This window comes from Sebastes fasciatus, chromosome 19 (genome assembly GCF_043250625.1).
Source record: "Sebastes fasciatus isolate fSebFas1 chromosome 19, fSebFas1.pri, whole genome shotgun sequence".
In the NCBI taxonomy this organism is placed as follows: Eukaryota; Metazoa; Chordata; class Actinopteri; order Perciformes; family Sebastidae; genus Sebastes; species Sebastes fasciatus.
Genome location: NC_133813.1, coordinates 23,299,825 through 23,316,846, shown reverse-complemented (window position 1 = coordinate 23,316,846; position 17,022 = coordinate 23,299,825). Strand labels below are relative to the sequence as shown.

The 17,022-nt window shown below is 38.0% G+C and overlaps 1 protein-coding gene across 1 annotated transcript; it reads right to left on the bottom strand.

Moving 5' to 3' along the window:
- Positions 1-669: 669 nt before the first annotated feature.
- bspry (B-box and SPRY domain containing) lies at positions 670-11,752 on the bottom strand. Its single transcript, XM_074617915.1, has 6 exons — positions 11,267-11,752; positions 9,365-9,463; positions 4,498-4,728; positions 4,309-4,334; positions 4,084-4,208; positions 670-1,758 (listed from the first exon to the last, which is right to left on the bottom strand). Exons 1-6 carry the CDS (start codon positions 11,636-11,638, stop codon positions 1,223-1,225), a joined length of 1,389 nt encoding a protein of 462 aa, XP_074474016.1. The 5' UTR covers positions 11,639-11,752; the 3' UTR covers positions 670-1,222.
- Positions 11,753-17,022: the final 5,270 nt, after the last annotated feature.

The window sequence follows — 17,022 nt, the reverse complement described above, 5'->3', positions numbered from 1 at the left end:
CTGATATCTTTGTTCTGTGTGATGTAACTTCTTTTGGAAAAACAATAAGAAGTTAATTACAAAAAAAATAACAATATTATATTATATTATTACATTTTGTGCAGTTTTGAACCACAGAACTCCCCGTGCTTATTTGCACATCAAATGTGTCGTTTTGATTAATTACTCTACACAGTTCTGCATCAACACTCATTTCGCTCCCTTATAACTCCCTCAGGACCGTCCGTTCCTGCCTCCATCCTGACCAAAATGTCCTCTGAGCTCCACAGTTTTAATAATAATAGCCTGGTATGAGGCTGTGGTGAGCAACATGAGGTGATAGAGTAATGTACTAAATAGCATGTTAATATGGTACCTTTAAGTACATTTTCTTGATTATACTAACATACATTAACTTAAGTAACATTTTCAATGCAGGACTTTAACTGTATTTACTGTATTCTCAGATTCTCCACTATACTGAGTTTGACACAAAACTCTGAGCAAGAATGATTAGTGTTTTTGAGTTACACTCATTCTGTTGACATATCTCATCTTCCTGCTGAGTCCCTACAGGATAACTGGTTTATTGTAATGTAATACTTACTGTACTTTACTGTACTACGTTGTCAAATACACACACATCTATAAACCCTGCTGTAACTTAAAAGAAAAAACTCAGGGTTTTGCAGCTCTTAAAATATATTAATGCAACAGAAATCAAGAAATCATACCTTGTGTATCTATGGAAATGTCTATTGCAAAGTCAGAAGATATAACAGTCAAACTGTAATAATTGGTTTATGGCACATATAATATCAAAATAATCTCAAGTATTTCTGTAGTGAGTTTCTTTGTCACACAACATTTAAAACAGTCCTGGATCAACCAGTATAATTAATACTTTCTATTAAGAGCCTTGAGAGATCAAACTGATGCTGAAAACAATCATATTCAAAACATAAAAAACAATCATCAGTCAAACAAAATACAGTTACAGCACTACTGTATAATATGATCAACAGATAAAGTAAAATTATCTGATTATCTTTTAATCAAAATAATCATTAAAAACAGTAATAAAATAAAATAAAAGAATCAGCAGCTACTAAAAGAATAGATAATAAAATAAATAGAAATAACTGCACCATCAGATGTAGGATCTTTAGCTGCTGATCATATCTACATAAGAGACAGACATTTCTTCACATGTTTAAGGTCATTTAGTTTAGTGTGCGGTGTGTCAGTGCAGTATGGTGATACTGCGGTCAGTCACAGCAAACGCCGGCAGCAGCGGGGCACTGAAGTGATGCATGACAGAGTACAGCACGGCGCTGGAGTCCGGCTCGTAAAACATCAGCGTGTGACTCGGCCAGTCCAGCAGCAGGCCGATCCTCTGGGGTCTCCTCCCAACCTGCAGGGGCTCCTTCTTCCCTGCGTGGCAGAAGGAGTAGTCGCCGTCGTAGTGACACAGAACCCAAGAGCGACTGTTGTGGCCCAGCCGGGCCTCGTCTCCGGAGCCTTTGCGCTCCAGAGAGGTGTAGCAGACCCCGACCTTAAAGGCACCACTCTGGCCCACATCCACCACCCAGCTGTGGGTGCCAGAGGACATGGAGAGTGAACCCAGCGCGTTGGGCCATAAGTCGAAGCGTGCTGGGTCGTAGGGCGGGGATAGGCGAGCTTTTTTGTGAACGAAGGTCAAAGTGTAGAAGTCGTCAGACAGGGACAGGAGAGGGCTCACTGTGCGCTCATCAAACTTTAAATTAGATGATCCATAAGCTGCACGGGAAGAAAGAAAAAGATGGATTGAATTTCACAAACTGATGAAATACCATAAGCAGACATGTTAAGATTTTTTTACTTTAATGAAATCCTTTGTTTACTGTAATGTCACAGGCTAAACAGCTTGCTGGTCACTTCACTTCCACCCACATTACAGTATCACACATGTCCATCTTCCAGATTTACATGAACAACTCTTTATTTTTTGTGCCACTCTTCGGCAGTTCTCCTGTGGTGTAATTTCTCTCAATTTTCTCCCATGTTTAGATTTATTTCGACACCTGCTCAGTAACACAAAAACATCCAGGCCCTATGCAATCACTGCTGTTTCCAACCAGAGAGCAAAAAATACATCAGGACAAAACCTAGTCTATGTAGATAAATGTGTATATTATTACATATATGCAATATATTTCCAGAGCTACTACACACTACCACAAGTCAAGAAGGTTCTGTGTGCAATAAAATACAGAAAATAAAGTCAAATCATCTGCAAACTTATCACCAATAGAAACACCAGAATATATATAAGAAATGAAAGATCAAAGAAAGTAATTAATGCGGTGGTGAATAGTAACTAAAGTAAGTACATTTACTCAGGTACATTTTTGGGGAACTTTATACTTATATGCAGTGTATTGGGAAATGTAGTTTCATGTACTTTTCACTCCAATATAATCACGTGACAGCTATACAGTTGTTACTAGTTACTTTTCTGATTAACATTTTACCTTATAACTAGGGCTGTTAAAGTTAACGCGATAATAATGTGTAAACGCATATTCGTTTTAATGCCACTAATTTATTTGCGATCTTTCGGAGGTTGTAGCAGCTCAGTTGTAAAGCTAGAGTGAAGATACTGGCATCATATGAAACTAGAAAACTTAATGAATCCATTGGTACCAACCATGTCATACTAGCTTGTTGAGAAGGAGGTTAAATAACGCTCCAAACTTACACAAAATTTTGCAGAGGAAAAACTGGCATGGCCATTTTCAAAGTGGTCTCTTGACCCCCGACCTCAAGATATGTGAATGAAAATGGGTTCTCTGGGTACCCACGAATCTCTCTTTTACAGACATGCCCACCAATCACATGCAGTTTGGGGCAAAAACCATGCAGTTTTTTGAATGCAGTATAAATGTTTTATTTCTGCTTATTCTAAAAATGGCGTATTTGAATATTTCTGCATACTGGGGTCCCTAAACAGTCTATGTATTACATAAATTGGGTATCGCTGTAAAGCTGAGAGTGTATTCATGTGTGATGATGTTAGTCCTCATAGTAGCCTTTTCATTTTATTGAGATCATTTTTTGAAACATGACCTCACTGTATAAAATGACCTGTGGTGACCTCAAGGATAATCACAGCCTCATGAAACTTCACAGCCACAAACTAAAGACCTAGGGCATTCAGAGGATGGATGAATGTCCTAGGTATACTGACAATAAGGGGGTTTCTGAGCAGTTTCCAGCACAGAAATGCTCGCCATCCAATCGCCGAAAAATGCAATTCTTTCAGAAATCTCAACATGTTAAAAGTTTTGATACCAAATCACAGCATGGCTTTTTCTATGGTGTTCCTCAAGGTCTTGGAGTTTTAAAGTGGTATTTTGGAGGAATTTATCATAATCTTTATCAATTATCGAGTGGTAAAAATTGGTTAAATTTAGCACTAAATCTGTGTAACAAATGGTATCAACCCAAAAATTGCTTATGAGACATAATAGAGCATGGGAATGGCCATCATATACAGTACTTCTCTCATAATGTTCTAAGCCCTTATACACTCTCACAATTTAATTTAATTTAATTAATTAATTAATTCAGGTTAATTTCTGATAATGACTAGAACAATTTGACACACAGTGCTGAGCTGCATCTCAATTAACCTTCAGGTTCCCAGCTTTCAGATGATGTACACCATTTCTATTTGACATCTTCTGTTGACCTGCTATCTCCCCCTAAAGACCTCCTGTAACCCCCTAAAAAAAGACAATCTGATAATACTTATGTACATTAACTTTTTGACATTTGCTTGTACTTGAGTGTTTTTATATTGTAACACTGATACTTTCACTTCAGTAAAAGATATTCTAACACTGGATATATGTCACAGACTGACAGTTTCATTCTTCTCATTGAAATGTTTGTTTATACAGTTTCTCAGTGTGTTTCTGTTTGGAGCATAGCAACCATTCTTTTCTGGATTTTCAAGGTTTGCGAGTATGCTAATTACCACCATCGGTGTGTGTAATAACCTCGTACGATCCTGCTGGATCTGTCATATTGTGCATGAAGATTGAATACAAATCTACTAACCGTTTGGCCCCAGCAGAACTGCAGTGGCCCACAGACCTCTCAGCAGCTTGCTGTCACCGCAGGCTGGGCTCAGGTTGAGCTGGTTTGTGTCACAGGGCTCCCCGACTCCCTCCGCCTCCTCCACCCTAACACACAAACAGCAAGAGGAGAAGAGTTGTTACCTCTCCGGTATCCTGAGCAAGAAAATAATATTCACAAGCAATGTAATAAAGTATTAAAGATTACCTGTCAGCTATCTCCTGGACACTAGTCTGAAAGACAGGAAGAAAGGGATGACTCTTCTGGACATTCATGTAGTTAAGTAATTTATGACCATTATCATGTTACTGTTATTTGAGCACAAGTTCCTCTATTCTTCAATAATCATCCCCAGTAATCCCTCAACTTCCTGACAAAAATGTCCCAGTCTCTCACCACCAGCTGTGCGTCTGGAGTGTGCGTCAGCGTGTGCACCAGGCCGGAGCGTATTTGCGACAGACTCGCCATGGCCTGGCTCCAGTGAGCTCTCTGGGTGAGGAGACACTGCTCCACCCGCTCCTCCTCTCTCTGCACCTCCTCCAGGAGACGCTGCTCCTCCTCCTCCAGGGCTTCACGCGCTGCGCTGACCTGAGCCAGGATCTGCTCCCTCGCCCTGCTCGCCGCTACCTACGCCCAGAGACAGGGGAGAAGAATATTAAGACAACTTGTGGCGCAGGAGGAGGAATTACATTGTTTTCAATCCAATTGCATAATCAATACTCTATCAATATGACTGCAGTTAACAGGTTAAAGAGATAGTTTGGGTGTTTTGAAGTGGGGTTGTATGACGTTCTTATCCATAGTCATTGTATTACCTACAGTAGAGGACGGTTCAATAAGAATATCAGTTTAAGTGTACGCTATATTTAGAATATTTACATCGCCTTACCTTCCTGTCAGATAGCCCTTTCCGATGAGGAACTGAAGCTGATGTATCCATCTATGCCAAATCTGCCAGAATCCATTGAAAAAAACAGTAATTTTACCTTACAGAACACGGGGGTTGCTGGTCTACCGCTGCCTCGATCGGTTAGTTTGTTTGTGCTATTGTGGGACTTTGGTAAATCCGAACTAACCAAAGTCACACATTAACATAAACTAACTAACCGATCGAGGCAGCGGTAGACCAGCAACTCCCGTATTCTGCGAGGTAAAATTACTGTTTTTTTTCAGTGGAGTCTGGTTGCTTTGGCGAGAGCGTAGATAACGGCAAATGGCATATCGGAAACATAGACTGTATAGCTGACATAGCTGCTGGCAAGGTAAAGCGATGAAAATATTGTAAATATAGCGTACACTTACACTGATATCTATTATTGATTTTTTAGGAGGGCCTAAAATATGTTTTGCTGCCGGCTCCGTCCACAGCAGTACATTGCTTTGCTTCTGTGCGGTAACTCGGCCGATCGTCATCTACTGTAGGTAATACACTGACTGTGAATAAGTACCTCATACAACCCCACTTCTAAACACCCAAACTATCCCTCTTATTGTAACTTTTACGTTTCTAAAACCCATACACTTACGTAATGTTTCCAACTATATAAAAACCTTTAAGTTTATGATCAGATATACTTTGAATCGTGCACTAAATCTTATTTTCAACGAACAAACCGTTTAATCTACAAAATGTCAGAAAATCTGCAAAACATTCCCATTACACGTTCCCAGAGCCCAAACCGACATCTTCAAATTAGGATTAGATGACAATGCAAATGTCATGAAACAATACAAACATGTGAACCGCCCTGCCGTTAATACAGCGATAGGTATCTCATTAATATCTCTGGGTGAGGGCAATGTTGCAAATCATTGAGCAGGTCTATTTAATGTTAACTTTAATGTGTATCAGTGTATTTAATTTTCTGGATTATCCTTAAACAGTCAATTGATCTTCCAGAAAATGTACTTAATCACAATTTACAGTATCAATATTGTGATAAAATTGCACATACTGTGATAAAGATTGTATCCATATTGCCTATTCCTTCTTAACATTGTTTGTTTTGTCCAACCAGCAATCCACAACCAATGGATATTCACTTTAGCATGACACAGAAACAATAAAAAGTAGGAAATCCTCATATTTGAGACACCGAAACTGATATTTGACATTTTCTTTTCTGACAATGCATAAAATTACAATGTGACAATTATCATCTGAACCTGCAGCTCCCCTCTACTTTACAAAGCTTTATAGTGAGTTTCAGCTCATTGCTTAGCTGTCCACAACTTTACTGTTTTGATTCACTCTCACTGGCCAGATACACAACTCCAAATGAATGCAAACTTTGATTCATAACTGCTGGATGTGTAAATAAGCAGCTGTTTGATAACAAGTTCACCATATCAGATTAAAAGGAGATGATTATGTCAGTGTTGCGTTCACAACTTCTTTCTGCCTCCAAGGGGCCAAAAAATCAGTTCTTGAGGGTATGAGTAACATTTTATAGTCAGGAAGGCCAACGCGTTCTCATCCCAACTCGTCACATACTGTCGCTTTGTTAGACCCCTCGGCGTCACTTTTTGGTCGCAGTAAACACGTGCTTAATGTTGTGAATTAAACAAAAGCACTTGCTTAGGTTTTGGCAACAAAACCCCTAGCTAGGTTTAGGAAAAAACAACATGGTTGGGCTTAAAACTACTATGTTTTTAAAGTGCAAATTTGACACAACGCTGTGAACACGGGACACAAACAAACAGCTGATTGTAAAGCTAAAGTGAAACGTGATGCATGGGACACGAATAGCTGTCTCCTGGATGAAAGCCTTGTCTTTGTTGGACCCATCCACTTCCGATCCCACCCACTCGGCGTGTGTCTTTCGGTCTTTAAACTACGTCACTACAGCACTTTCCCTGTGTGTTAACTGTTGCCGCGGATGAGTTTACATTGTAGTTTAAAAAAAAAAACGGTGCGTCTCCTACCGCCACTCAAGGTCGCCTTGTGCGGCGGTATTGAACGCCAACAACTGTGACAAAGCATCGGTATTTGGCGCCCTGGGAATGAGAACGGGCTGGGAGGGCGTATTTCCTAAAGCCTCACATTTTGAGTAAAGTATCCCATAAATCAAACATTGACAACATGTGGGTCAAATACTGTCACAAGTTTCTGTTGCTCATAAGCAGCCAAACACTTGACGGAGGGCGCCCATAAAAGCACGGAGGTTGTTATTGATATTTCACAACGTTTGACTTCCCACGTCTAACCATAAACACACACAGCAACAGCTACAGAGATACACTGACCAGCATTGTTTCCACAGTGTTGAGTACGTTTGTTTGATGTTGTTACAGAAACAAGAATGGGTTTGGTGATTTGATTCTTGCTCAGATAAGGTATCTACATATTCTTCTTACCTGTCTTTGTTGTCTGCTTGAAGTTTGATTTACTCGTGGTAACTTGTAACGCATGATCGTACCTCTGACCACTTTAGACACCCATTGTGTTCGGGGAGGTTAATAAATAGGCAATAGGTGCACTAACAGAGGCAACCTTTGCTTTGTTGCACAGTGGTGATAAATTGACTGAATCAGCAAGTTATACATTACTAGTGAACTTATTGTGTTTCTTTCTCTTTCTCTTGCATTAACAACTGCAAAGTACCTTGTTATTTTACTTGTTTGGAATAATAAGATCTGAAATCCCTTTACTATCAATATAATTGTTAGAGGAGAAGTGAATTGGTGAGAAGACACAATTACAACCTTCTGATATTCAAAAGAATTTAGATTTAAGGAGCATGCCCAACATGCTGATGTTTCATGCTGTATTTCTAAATGCTTTCATTAATATGAAAGTAAAATCACGTGAATTTTCAACAAATAGCCTTTACTCTACAGGGATGATTTTTAGGGATGCACCGATCCAACTTTTTCAGTCCCGATACCGATACCGATACCTGTGCTTTGGGTATCGTCCGATACCAGTGTCTAATTAATAAGCTGCTGTATGCCTCACAGTGTGGAAGTGACTGGGATCATTATTTTATGTTGTTTTACATCAGGCTTGACTTAAACATCGCTTTCCTAACTTTGTAAAACAAAATGTAACAAATAAATACAGATATAAATTTCTTGAATTGTAATTTATCATTAAAATAATAAATGGTAAACCAGCAACTTGGTAAAAAATCTTCAAAATTAACAGGAATTGCAATTCAAGTGTAAATACAGCAATTAAAAAAATAATGAAGCCAAGAACCAGGTGTGGACGGGCCTGTGGCACGCGAGCCATTCCCTGGACTGCAGCAACAAATTTGTCAAAATTATTTAATTAATTAAATTTCAAGTATATAATGTATATAGTATATATAGAATTGAATTGAATAGATCGGCCCCATTGCCACCGATACTAGATCCAGCTATTTGAGTCAGTATCGACAAAATATCAGATATCGGTATCGGTATTGGTGCATCACTAATGATTTCATTCACAATTTCTTCTCCTTGTTGATGTGACAATAACAGTTTCATATGTAATGATGTAATGAGACAATTAGTCCAATTTAATGGACTAATTTAACAATTAATTGGATAATTGAAGAAAATAGCTGACAGATTAAAGGTAGGGTTGGTAAAGATTTTAGAATCATTTTTGTTATATTAGTTGAAATTCTCATTACATCCTGACAGCAATCAATAAATCCAATGCTGAAAAAGATCAGGTATCTGTGGCTGTCGCAGGACTGTAAAAAAAACGTCCGATCATTTCATTCAGCCTGAATATAATGAAGCTTGACAGCTGTGAGTACTAATAATAGCCATGTTCGCCATTCACATTCATTATGATGTGTTAATGTTTGTAATGATAATGTGGGGAATGGCTTTGGAGGGAGGCCTTAAGGAACGGGCTGTCAGAGTTGTAGACTTGGCAACGCTCTCGCTAGATTTAGGGATTTTGGAGCTATTGCTGCCAGCTGGCAACACTGGGCTCGGTTTTTCAGTTTGATCATTTTTTTAAAAATCTAGTGTACTCTTGCTAGTTTCTCAAAGTCACCCACCCTGCCTTTAATTGACAATCCTTAGTCGCACCCCTAATGCAAAGAGACTTATTATAGGGGTAAGTATCCACATACACAAACCCAACACATCTCCATAAAGCACATGTAGTGTGTAGTGTATTTTTCATAGCATTCCTAACCAACATCAAAACACTGTACTTGTGCAACAGTGTAGGCTCCACTGAGCAATGTGTGCCAGTATTGAGGCTGGCACTGATCATTAGCGTGTGGTTGAGTGGGTGTGGATCAGTGGTATTTCTCACCTGAAGCTTTTGCTCTTTGGCTGTCAGCGTCTGGTCGATAAACCTCTCAATCCTCAGTGCCTGCAGCTGCATTTTCTCACACACATCCACCAGCTGGTTCTGGTGGAAACACACACACACACACACACTCATCAGCTGGAGACACAACAAGAAAATCCTGTCTTTTCAAATACCATGTAGAGGAATCATGCAAGAAACCACACATGCAAATTGTGTCACACCCAAGAAAGAATTATGAAATATGCATATTACATTGTCAAATACTGTATGTGAACACCGTTTTTTCACACAGCTACAATCCTCAACAAAGTGAATGATTGAAATAATAGGAAAAATCCACATTTTCTCTCATAAAAGAAACTTAAAAGAGAAGAAGGAGACTAGCTTTAAAAATAGATGAGATAAAAACATGTCTATAGGGCAAATAAAGAAAGGCCTTCACACAAAATTAAAGTAACCTTCCTGTGCTTTTTACTTTATGTTAATACTGGACTTTAATGTGAGTTTTGCATCAGTGTATTTAACTCCTCCTTAACCTAGACCTGTTTTTTGTCTTTTTTTAGGGGGGTACAGGGGGTCTTTAGGGGGAGGTATCAGGTCAACAGTAGATGTCACATAGAAGTGGTGTACATCATCTGAAAGCTGGGAACCTGAAGATTAATTTAAGATGCAGCTCAGCACTGTTTGTCAAATTGTTCTAGTCATAAACCAGAAATAAACCTGAGTTAAATAATTAACTTAATTAAATTGTGAGAGTGTATAAGGGCTTAGAACATTATGAGAGAAGTACTGTATATGATGGCCATTCCCATGCTTTGTTATGTCTCATAGGCAATTTTTGGGTTGATACCAAAATTCCTCCAAAATACCACATTAAGACACCAAGACCTTGAGGAACACCGTAGAAAAAGCCATGCTGTGATTTGGTATCAAAAACTTTTGACCACAGGTAATAAGTATATTAGATATGGCCCTTTTCTGTCATTTTATACATAATTGATGATTGAGATGCAGCTCAGCACTGTGTGTCAAGTTGTTAATCAGAAATTAACCTGAATTAATTAATTAAAATAAATTGTGAAAGTGTATAAGGAAAGAGTATATAAAGAAAGGTATTTCACACAAAATGAAAGTAACCTTCCTGTGCTTTTTACTTTATGTTAATATTGGACTTTAATGTGAGTTTTGCATCAGTGTATTTAACCGTTTCCACTCCAGTCCTCCTTAACCTAGACCTGTTTTTGTCTTTTTTTAGGGGGGTACAGCAGGTCAACAGTAGATGTCACACAGTAGTGGTGTACATCATCTGAAAGCTGAGAACCTGAAGATTAATTAGGTTGCAATGCTCCAAACAGAAACATGCTGAGAAACTGTATAAGCGAACGTTTCAATGAGAAGAGTGAAACTGTCCTTCTGTGACATATATCCAGTATCAGTATTACAATATAAAAACACTCAAGTACAAGCAAATGCCCTGCATTCAAAAAGTGAATGTACAGAAGTATTATCAGATTGTCTTTTTTAGGGGGGTACAGGAGGTCTTTAGGGGGAGATAGCAGGTCAACAGTAGATGTCACATAGAAGTGGTGTATATCATCTGAAAGCTGGGAACCTGAAGATTAATTTGAGATGCAGCTCAGCACTGTGTGTCAAATTGTTCTAGTTAAAAATCTGAAAATTAACCTGAAAGTGTATAAGGAAAGAGTATATAAAGAAAGGCATTCACACAAAATGAAAGTACCCTTCCTGTGCTATTTCTAACCCCTCAGTAAAGAAAACATATTTACCTTGACTACATTTCCAAAGCTGATATATCATCAATATCACACCACAGATCAGTCAATACAATAAAACAGCTGTTGCATATGGACATAGTAAAAGTAGTATAGGCCTACTACTCACCCTGACTGCGGTTACTCTGGTGGCCAGAGGGGTCACAGTATGACCGTGGCAGGGGCCCACGATGGCGCAGTGAGAGCAGATGAGTCTCTGCTCGGTGCCACAGAACCAGTCCAGCTCGGCTTCATGCTCCACACAGAGCTCACCTTCAACGGAGAAGATCCCGGACTCGGAGTCGGTGGTGGTCGCAGCAGCCGGTGAGGTCGAGGTGTCCTCCGGTACCGGCTGCTGCTGCTGCTGCTGCTGCTTCACACCGCCGCTCAACACCGAGAAAATAGGCTGCTCAAAATCCATCTCCTTAGTTTTCAAACCATTCAAAGTCTTCTCCGGTGAAGACGGGCATGTTAAATCACACGTCATGAGCTCCTCCGTCATGGTACAATAATGCAGCAGGTGCACCGGCAGAGCTGGAGTCGCACCTACCTGTTCACTACAGCACTACAGCGCAGTAATACAGGTGGAACAGGTGAGCAGGTGAGCAGTGAGCACAACACGGAAGTAACACGGACAGTAGAGGTCAGAATAGCAGAGAGAGGGGAAAAAAATAGCTTTCTGCTCTGCTGGGTTTCACTTGTTTGATTTGGGCGTGAGCTGATAACCGTCTTGTGAGTTTTAAATCATTAGTTTGCCTTCATTTCCTGTTTCTCTCCCCTCTTTAGTCTTTTTGGCCACTTCAAACTTTCCAGCTGTGACCCAAAGTGAAGCCTAACCACAGGGGGAAAGAAGCCCACTGTAGTTTCACTAGTTTGAGTAGGTTGTAGCCTACTTGATACTACATAGGTGGGATGGCTAAGTCTATCACCTCCTTTAAGACTCTTCTTAAAACACACTCTCATTGTGCCTTCCTGTGATCCTTCTATTTGACTTCACCACTTGTGTTTTGTAGCTTTACCATTTCATGCACTTTAATTCATTAACTAAAGTAAATGAGTGCTGGGATGTTTTTGATTCTTTGCCGTATATATGTTGGGAAACACTGGCTATCATCACAACTTTACCAATTAAAAGTACACAATGTAAACTCTGTAACTGTATTTCAACGATATTTCAGTGGGAAGTGCAGGTACTTTTGCTCTACTACTATTAGCCCATTTTTGCAGGTAAAGATTTGCATGGAAAACATGATGAGTACACAAATTTGGATGATTTGCTATAGTTTAAACTACCAAACAAGGTTGTTTCCACTTTTATATTATGATGAGTACATACATTTGGATAACTTGTTACAGTTTAAACCACTAAACAAGCTTGTTTCCACTTTTATATTATGATGAGTACATACATTTGGATGATTTGCTATAGTTTAAACTACCAAACAAGTTTGTTTCCACTTTTATATTATGATGAGTACATACATTTGGATGATTTGCTGCAGTTTAAACTACTAAACAAGCTTGTTTCAACTTTTAAATTAAAGAGCAGCTCATCTCAATATGAAAATTAAAATCACAGGATTTCAACCTGCATTCCTGTAAATGACGTAGAAAACTTTTATTGAAGGACAAGACAACATTTTAGTAGGATATATAATGTTTTATGATATTGTTTCAAGTTCTTTATTGTCATATGCACAACAATTACAGAGAAGAAGTCGTTGGCAATGAAAATCTTAGATCTCAGGCTGCCTCCAACATTTAAATATGAATAAAAAGAAAACAGTCAAGTAAAAATAGGTTGTTTTCTTGTAAGTTTTCTTGCATCAATGATGTTTGCAAATAAAGTGATAAAACATGCCTACATGTTGATTTATTATTAATTCAGAACAAATTCTGATTTTTTTTCATCTATAACAGTTACAAATGTAAGTTATGTGGTCAAAAAAGTCTGACTTTTGCTGTGAAAAAGGTCTGCAAAACCGCATTAAAAATAACCACATTGATATTCAATGTGATTAAATGTGTTGTTATACTTCACATCAGGTAAAACGTTTCACATGTAAAACAAAAACTTTAATTCCTTATGTTGTATAGTTTATGATTAACATTTTCTTGAAGTCAACACTCCAAACAGCAGAATTCTGTGAAATGATTCAACTCTACTGAAATTTGATAAACATGTCATCCAGCCATATTGTGAAAGGGACTATTTTTCTTTATTAGGGCTTTTTACTTGTGTATGACTTTGTTTTTGACCATTTTGGGTATTTTATTTGCTATTATAGCAGTCTCATATTAAATAAATATCCAGGTATTTTCATTTAGAATTACCCCCCATGTTTACTAGATACTATTTTCCAGGGTGGATAGGTGTGATAGATACACACTTTCATCATATGCGTGCCCTGGGATTAGAGTTGCAGCCACACCTCAGACACGGCCCTGTTTAGCAATATATAGTGAGCAACACCCACTGTCTGGAATCCAGAGGGAATAACCTCAAATACTTTTGGAAAGATGCTGCCCTTACAAATGTCCCGGCCCCTTTCAGTTAAAAAAGAGTTATGTCTTCATTGCTAAAGCAACACCAGGGTGCAACCATGAAATATGCTAAATTAACCTATTGATATAGGTAAATTAATAGCACTGTTTACAATGTGATAATGCCATGTAAAATGAGAGGCTAGAACAATTAATTAATTTACTGTGCTGTTCTTTAGTTCTTGTGCTGACTTGATATATTTATGTTATTGAAAGATAATTTCCATTAATGTTCATTTAATTTGTCAGTGTGACATATTGTTTTAACTGTAAGTATTTTAGTAGTTTATTTGTATCCTTTTCTACCCATGTGTTAGCTTTCACCAGTGGATGCCAATAATAAAAGTTTCCTGTTAACTTCCTGTTGAATTCTTGAAGAGGAAATTAGGACAAGAGTTTTCTATCAAAAGAAAGTAAAAGGCTGATGTAATCTCAAGAAATCCAAATCCGCACAAGGAACGACACAGCTCCCACTCCTCCCAGCTCCAGGCGTAACTGGATAGGAGTGATTGACAGAAGAGAGTCATGCCTTCTGGCTCAGACAAGGTGGGTTTCCACACATTTCACTTTGAAATGGGAACAGCAGAGGCACAGTGCTGCCATTGTTTACAACATAAAAAGCTGTTTTGTAGTGGGGAAAACTAGCAAACACAAGATGTTCACATCATGAAAGAAACAAAAGATTTCCGTGCACTAAGCTTGTTGTGGAAGAAAGAACTGAATACTTTTTACATATCGTAAGAACTGGAAAACAACAAAACAGAAAAATATTAAATAATGCAAATGATCTGTCCAGAGGAGATCTATCACTTCATTTAAGACTCTTCTTAAGACACACTTTTATTGTGCCTTCCTGTGATCCTTCTATTTTACTTCACCACTTGTGTTTTGTAGCTTTACCGTTTCATGCACTTTAATTCATGAGCTAAAGTAAATGAGTGCTGGGATGTTTTTTGATTCTTTGCCGTATACGAGGGGAATACAATTTGTAAGGAAACACTGGCTATCATCACAACTTCACCAATTAATAAAATATTGTTGTGTTGAGTGAAAACTTTGCATTTCTAAAAAGTCAAAAGACCAACTATTGATTAGAAGTATTTCACCTGACGGTAACAACGCATTCATAATCTGAGGAACTTGAACAACTCAACAAAGTACACAATGTAAACTCTGTAACTGTATTGCAAAAACCTGTAATTTAAAGGCATGATTGAAAATATCTCAAATCAACATTTTCCCCCTAAAATTCTAAATATTTTTTTATTTATTCTCAAACTTCTTCAAAATTTACAATTTTCCAAAAACGTTTCTGTAATACTGCTCCTGATCTCCAGAGGGTGCTCACTCACTTGAGTAACTGAACTGAAAGTCATCTTTATCACCAGACAGATGTGTTTGGACAGAAGATGCTGGTGATGAAACTGCATCAGGCCCTGGAGATTATTTAGAGTAATGAACGCAATTTGAAACATCCTCCAGTTTGCTACCATATGAGAATCAGAGTGTGTGGGGATGAAATCATTTGTCGTACATTCCTTTAACCCTCTGAGACCCGCGGATGATCCCGACCAACTTTACAGTCTTTGAGAAGCTGTAGCACGTTCAATTTTAGAGCTAGAAACTAAAAAACCTAAGGAATCCATTGGTACCAACCTATGTCATGATAGCGTGTCGGGAAAGAGGCTAAATAATGTTCCAAAGTTAGGCTAAATTCTGGCGAGGAAAAACTCAAAGTGGTCCCTTGACCTCTGACCTCAAGATATGTGAATGAAAATGAGTTATATGGGTACCCACGAGTCTCCCCTTTACAGACATGCCCACTTTATGATAATCACATCCAGTTTTTTGGAAGCAGTATAAATATGTTATTTTTGCCTATTCTAAAATTATGTATCTAAATAATTCTGCATACTGGGGTCCATAAACAGTCTTGGAATCACATAAAATGTGTATCACTGTAAAGCTGAGACTCTTGTGGATTCAATGAGCCCAACTGTATTTATGTGTGATGTTTGTCACCATAGTATCCATTTCATATAGTGAGACCATTTTTAAAAATTTGACCTCTGTATAAAATGACCTGTGGTGACATCTAGGATAATCACAGCCTCATGAAACTTTACAGCCACAAACTAGAGACCAAAGGCATTCAGAGGATGGATGGCTTTCCTAGGTAGAAAGACAATAAGGGGGTTTCTGAGCAGTTTACAACAGAAGTGCTCACCATCTAATCTCTGAAAAATGCAATTCTTGCAGAAATCTCCAAATGTAAAAAGTTTTTTATACCAAATCACAGCATGGCTTTTTCTATGGTGTTCCTCAAGGTCATGGTGTCTTAATGTGGTATTTTGGAGGGATTATTGATCATTTTGATCAATTCTCGAGTGGTAAAAAATTGTTAAATTTAGCACCAAATCTGTGTAACAAATGGTATCAACCCAAAAATTGCTGCAACAACTTATGAGACATAATAGAGCATGAGAATGACCATCATATACTTCTATCGTAATGTTCTAAACCCTTACACATTTTTACAATTTATTTAAATGAATTAATTAATCATTTTACCCAAATCAATATTTACTTGTTTTTAAACATGCTGTTACTGTTTTAAACACGGAGACCTACACATCTATGTGGAAAAATGCTGAACTTTAACTGTAATTGCATTGACTTACAAAGAAAAAAGTATCATCATCAATTACGTGTAAAATGACAGAAAAGGGCTATATCTAATATACTTATTACCTGTGGTTAAATTTGAAACTGTTGTTGTTATACAATAACTATTTAATGTACACCACTAAGCACATATCTGATAATGATACACCTTTCTTGATGTAGGCTATCATTTTCTATCATTATTCCTTGCCTTGTGGGTCTGCCAGCGTAGGTGCAAGATTCTCATGTTGATATACACCATGTACAATAGTCAATGGTCCTGCATCATCAAGCCTAATTTATAGCATAGCAAACATTATACGCTGTGATGTTAAACACCACTGAACTCAGCCCATGGAGTTTATATTATTACAATGACGTCATACAAATACATATAACCTTTCTAGGCTCTGGGAAAGTTTTACAAATATAAAATCATGGATTAAAAGTTCATAATACAAAGACTGATAATCGAGCTAGCTTGTAGTTTGAGATTATCAACAGTTTCATAGATGTGTCTTTTATAATGGTGGACTGTCTATGTGGGAAATGCTTTTTTTTCTTTTTCTTTTTTTTTTATTTCAAAATTACAGTAGGCTATACATAGTAACAGCAGAAAACATTAAAAACATTTACATATGAAGAAGCATAGCGAAAACATAAACGAAGAGCTGTGCC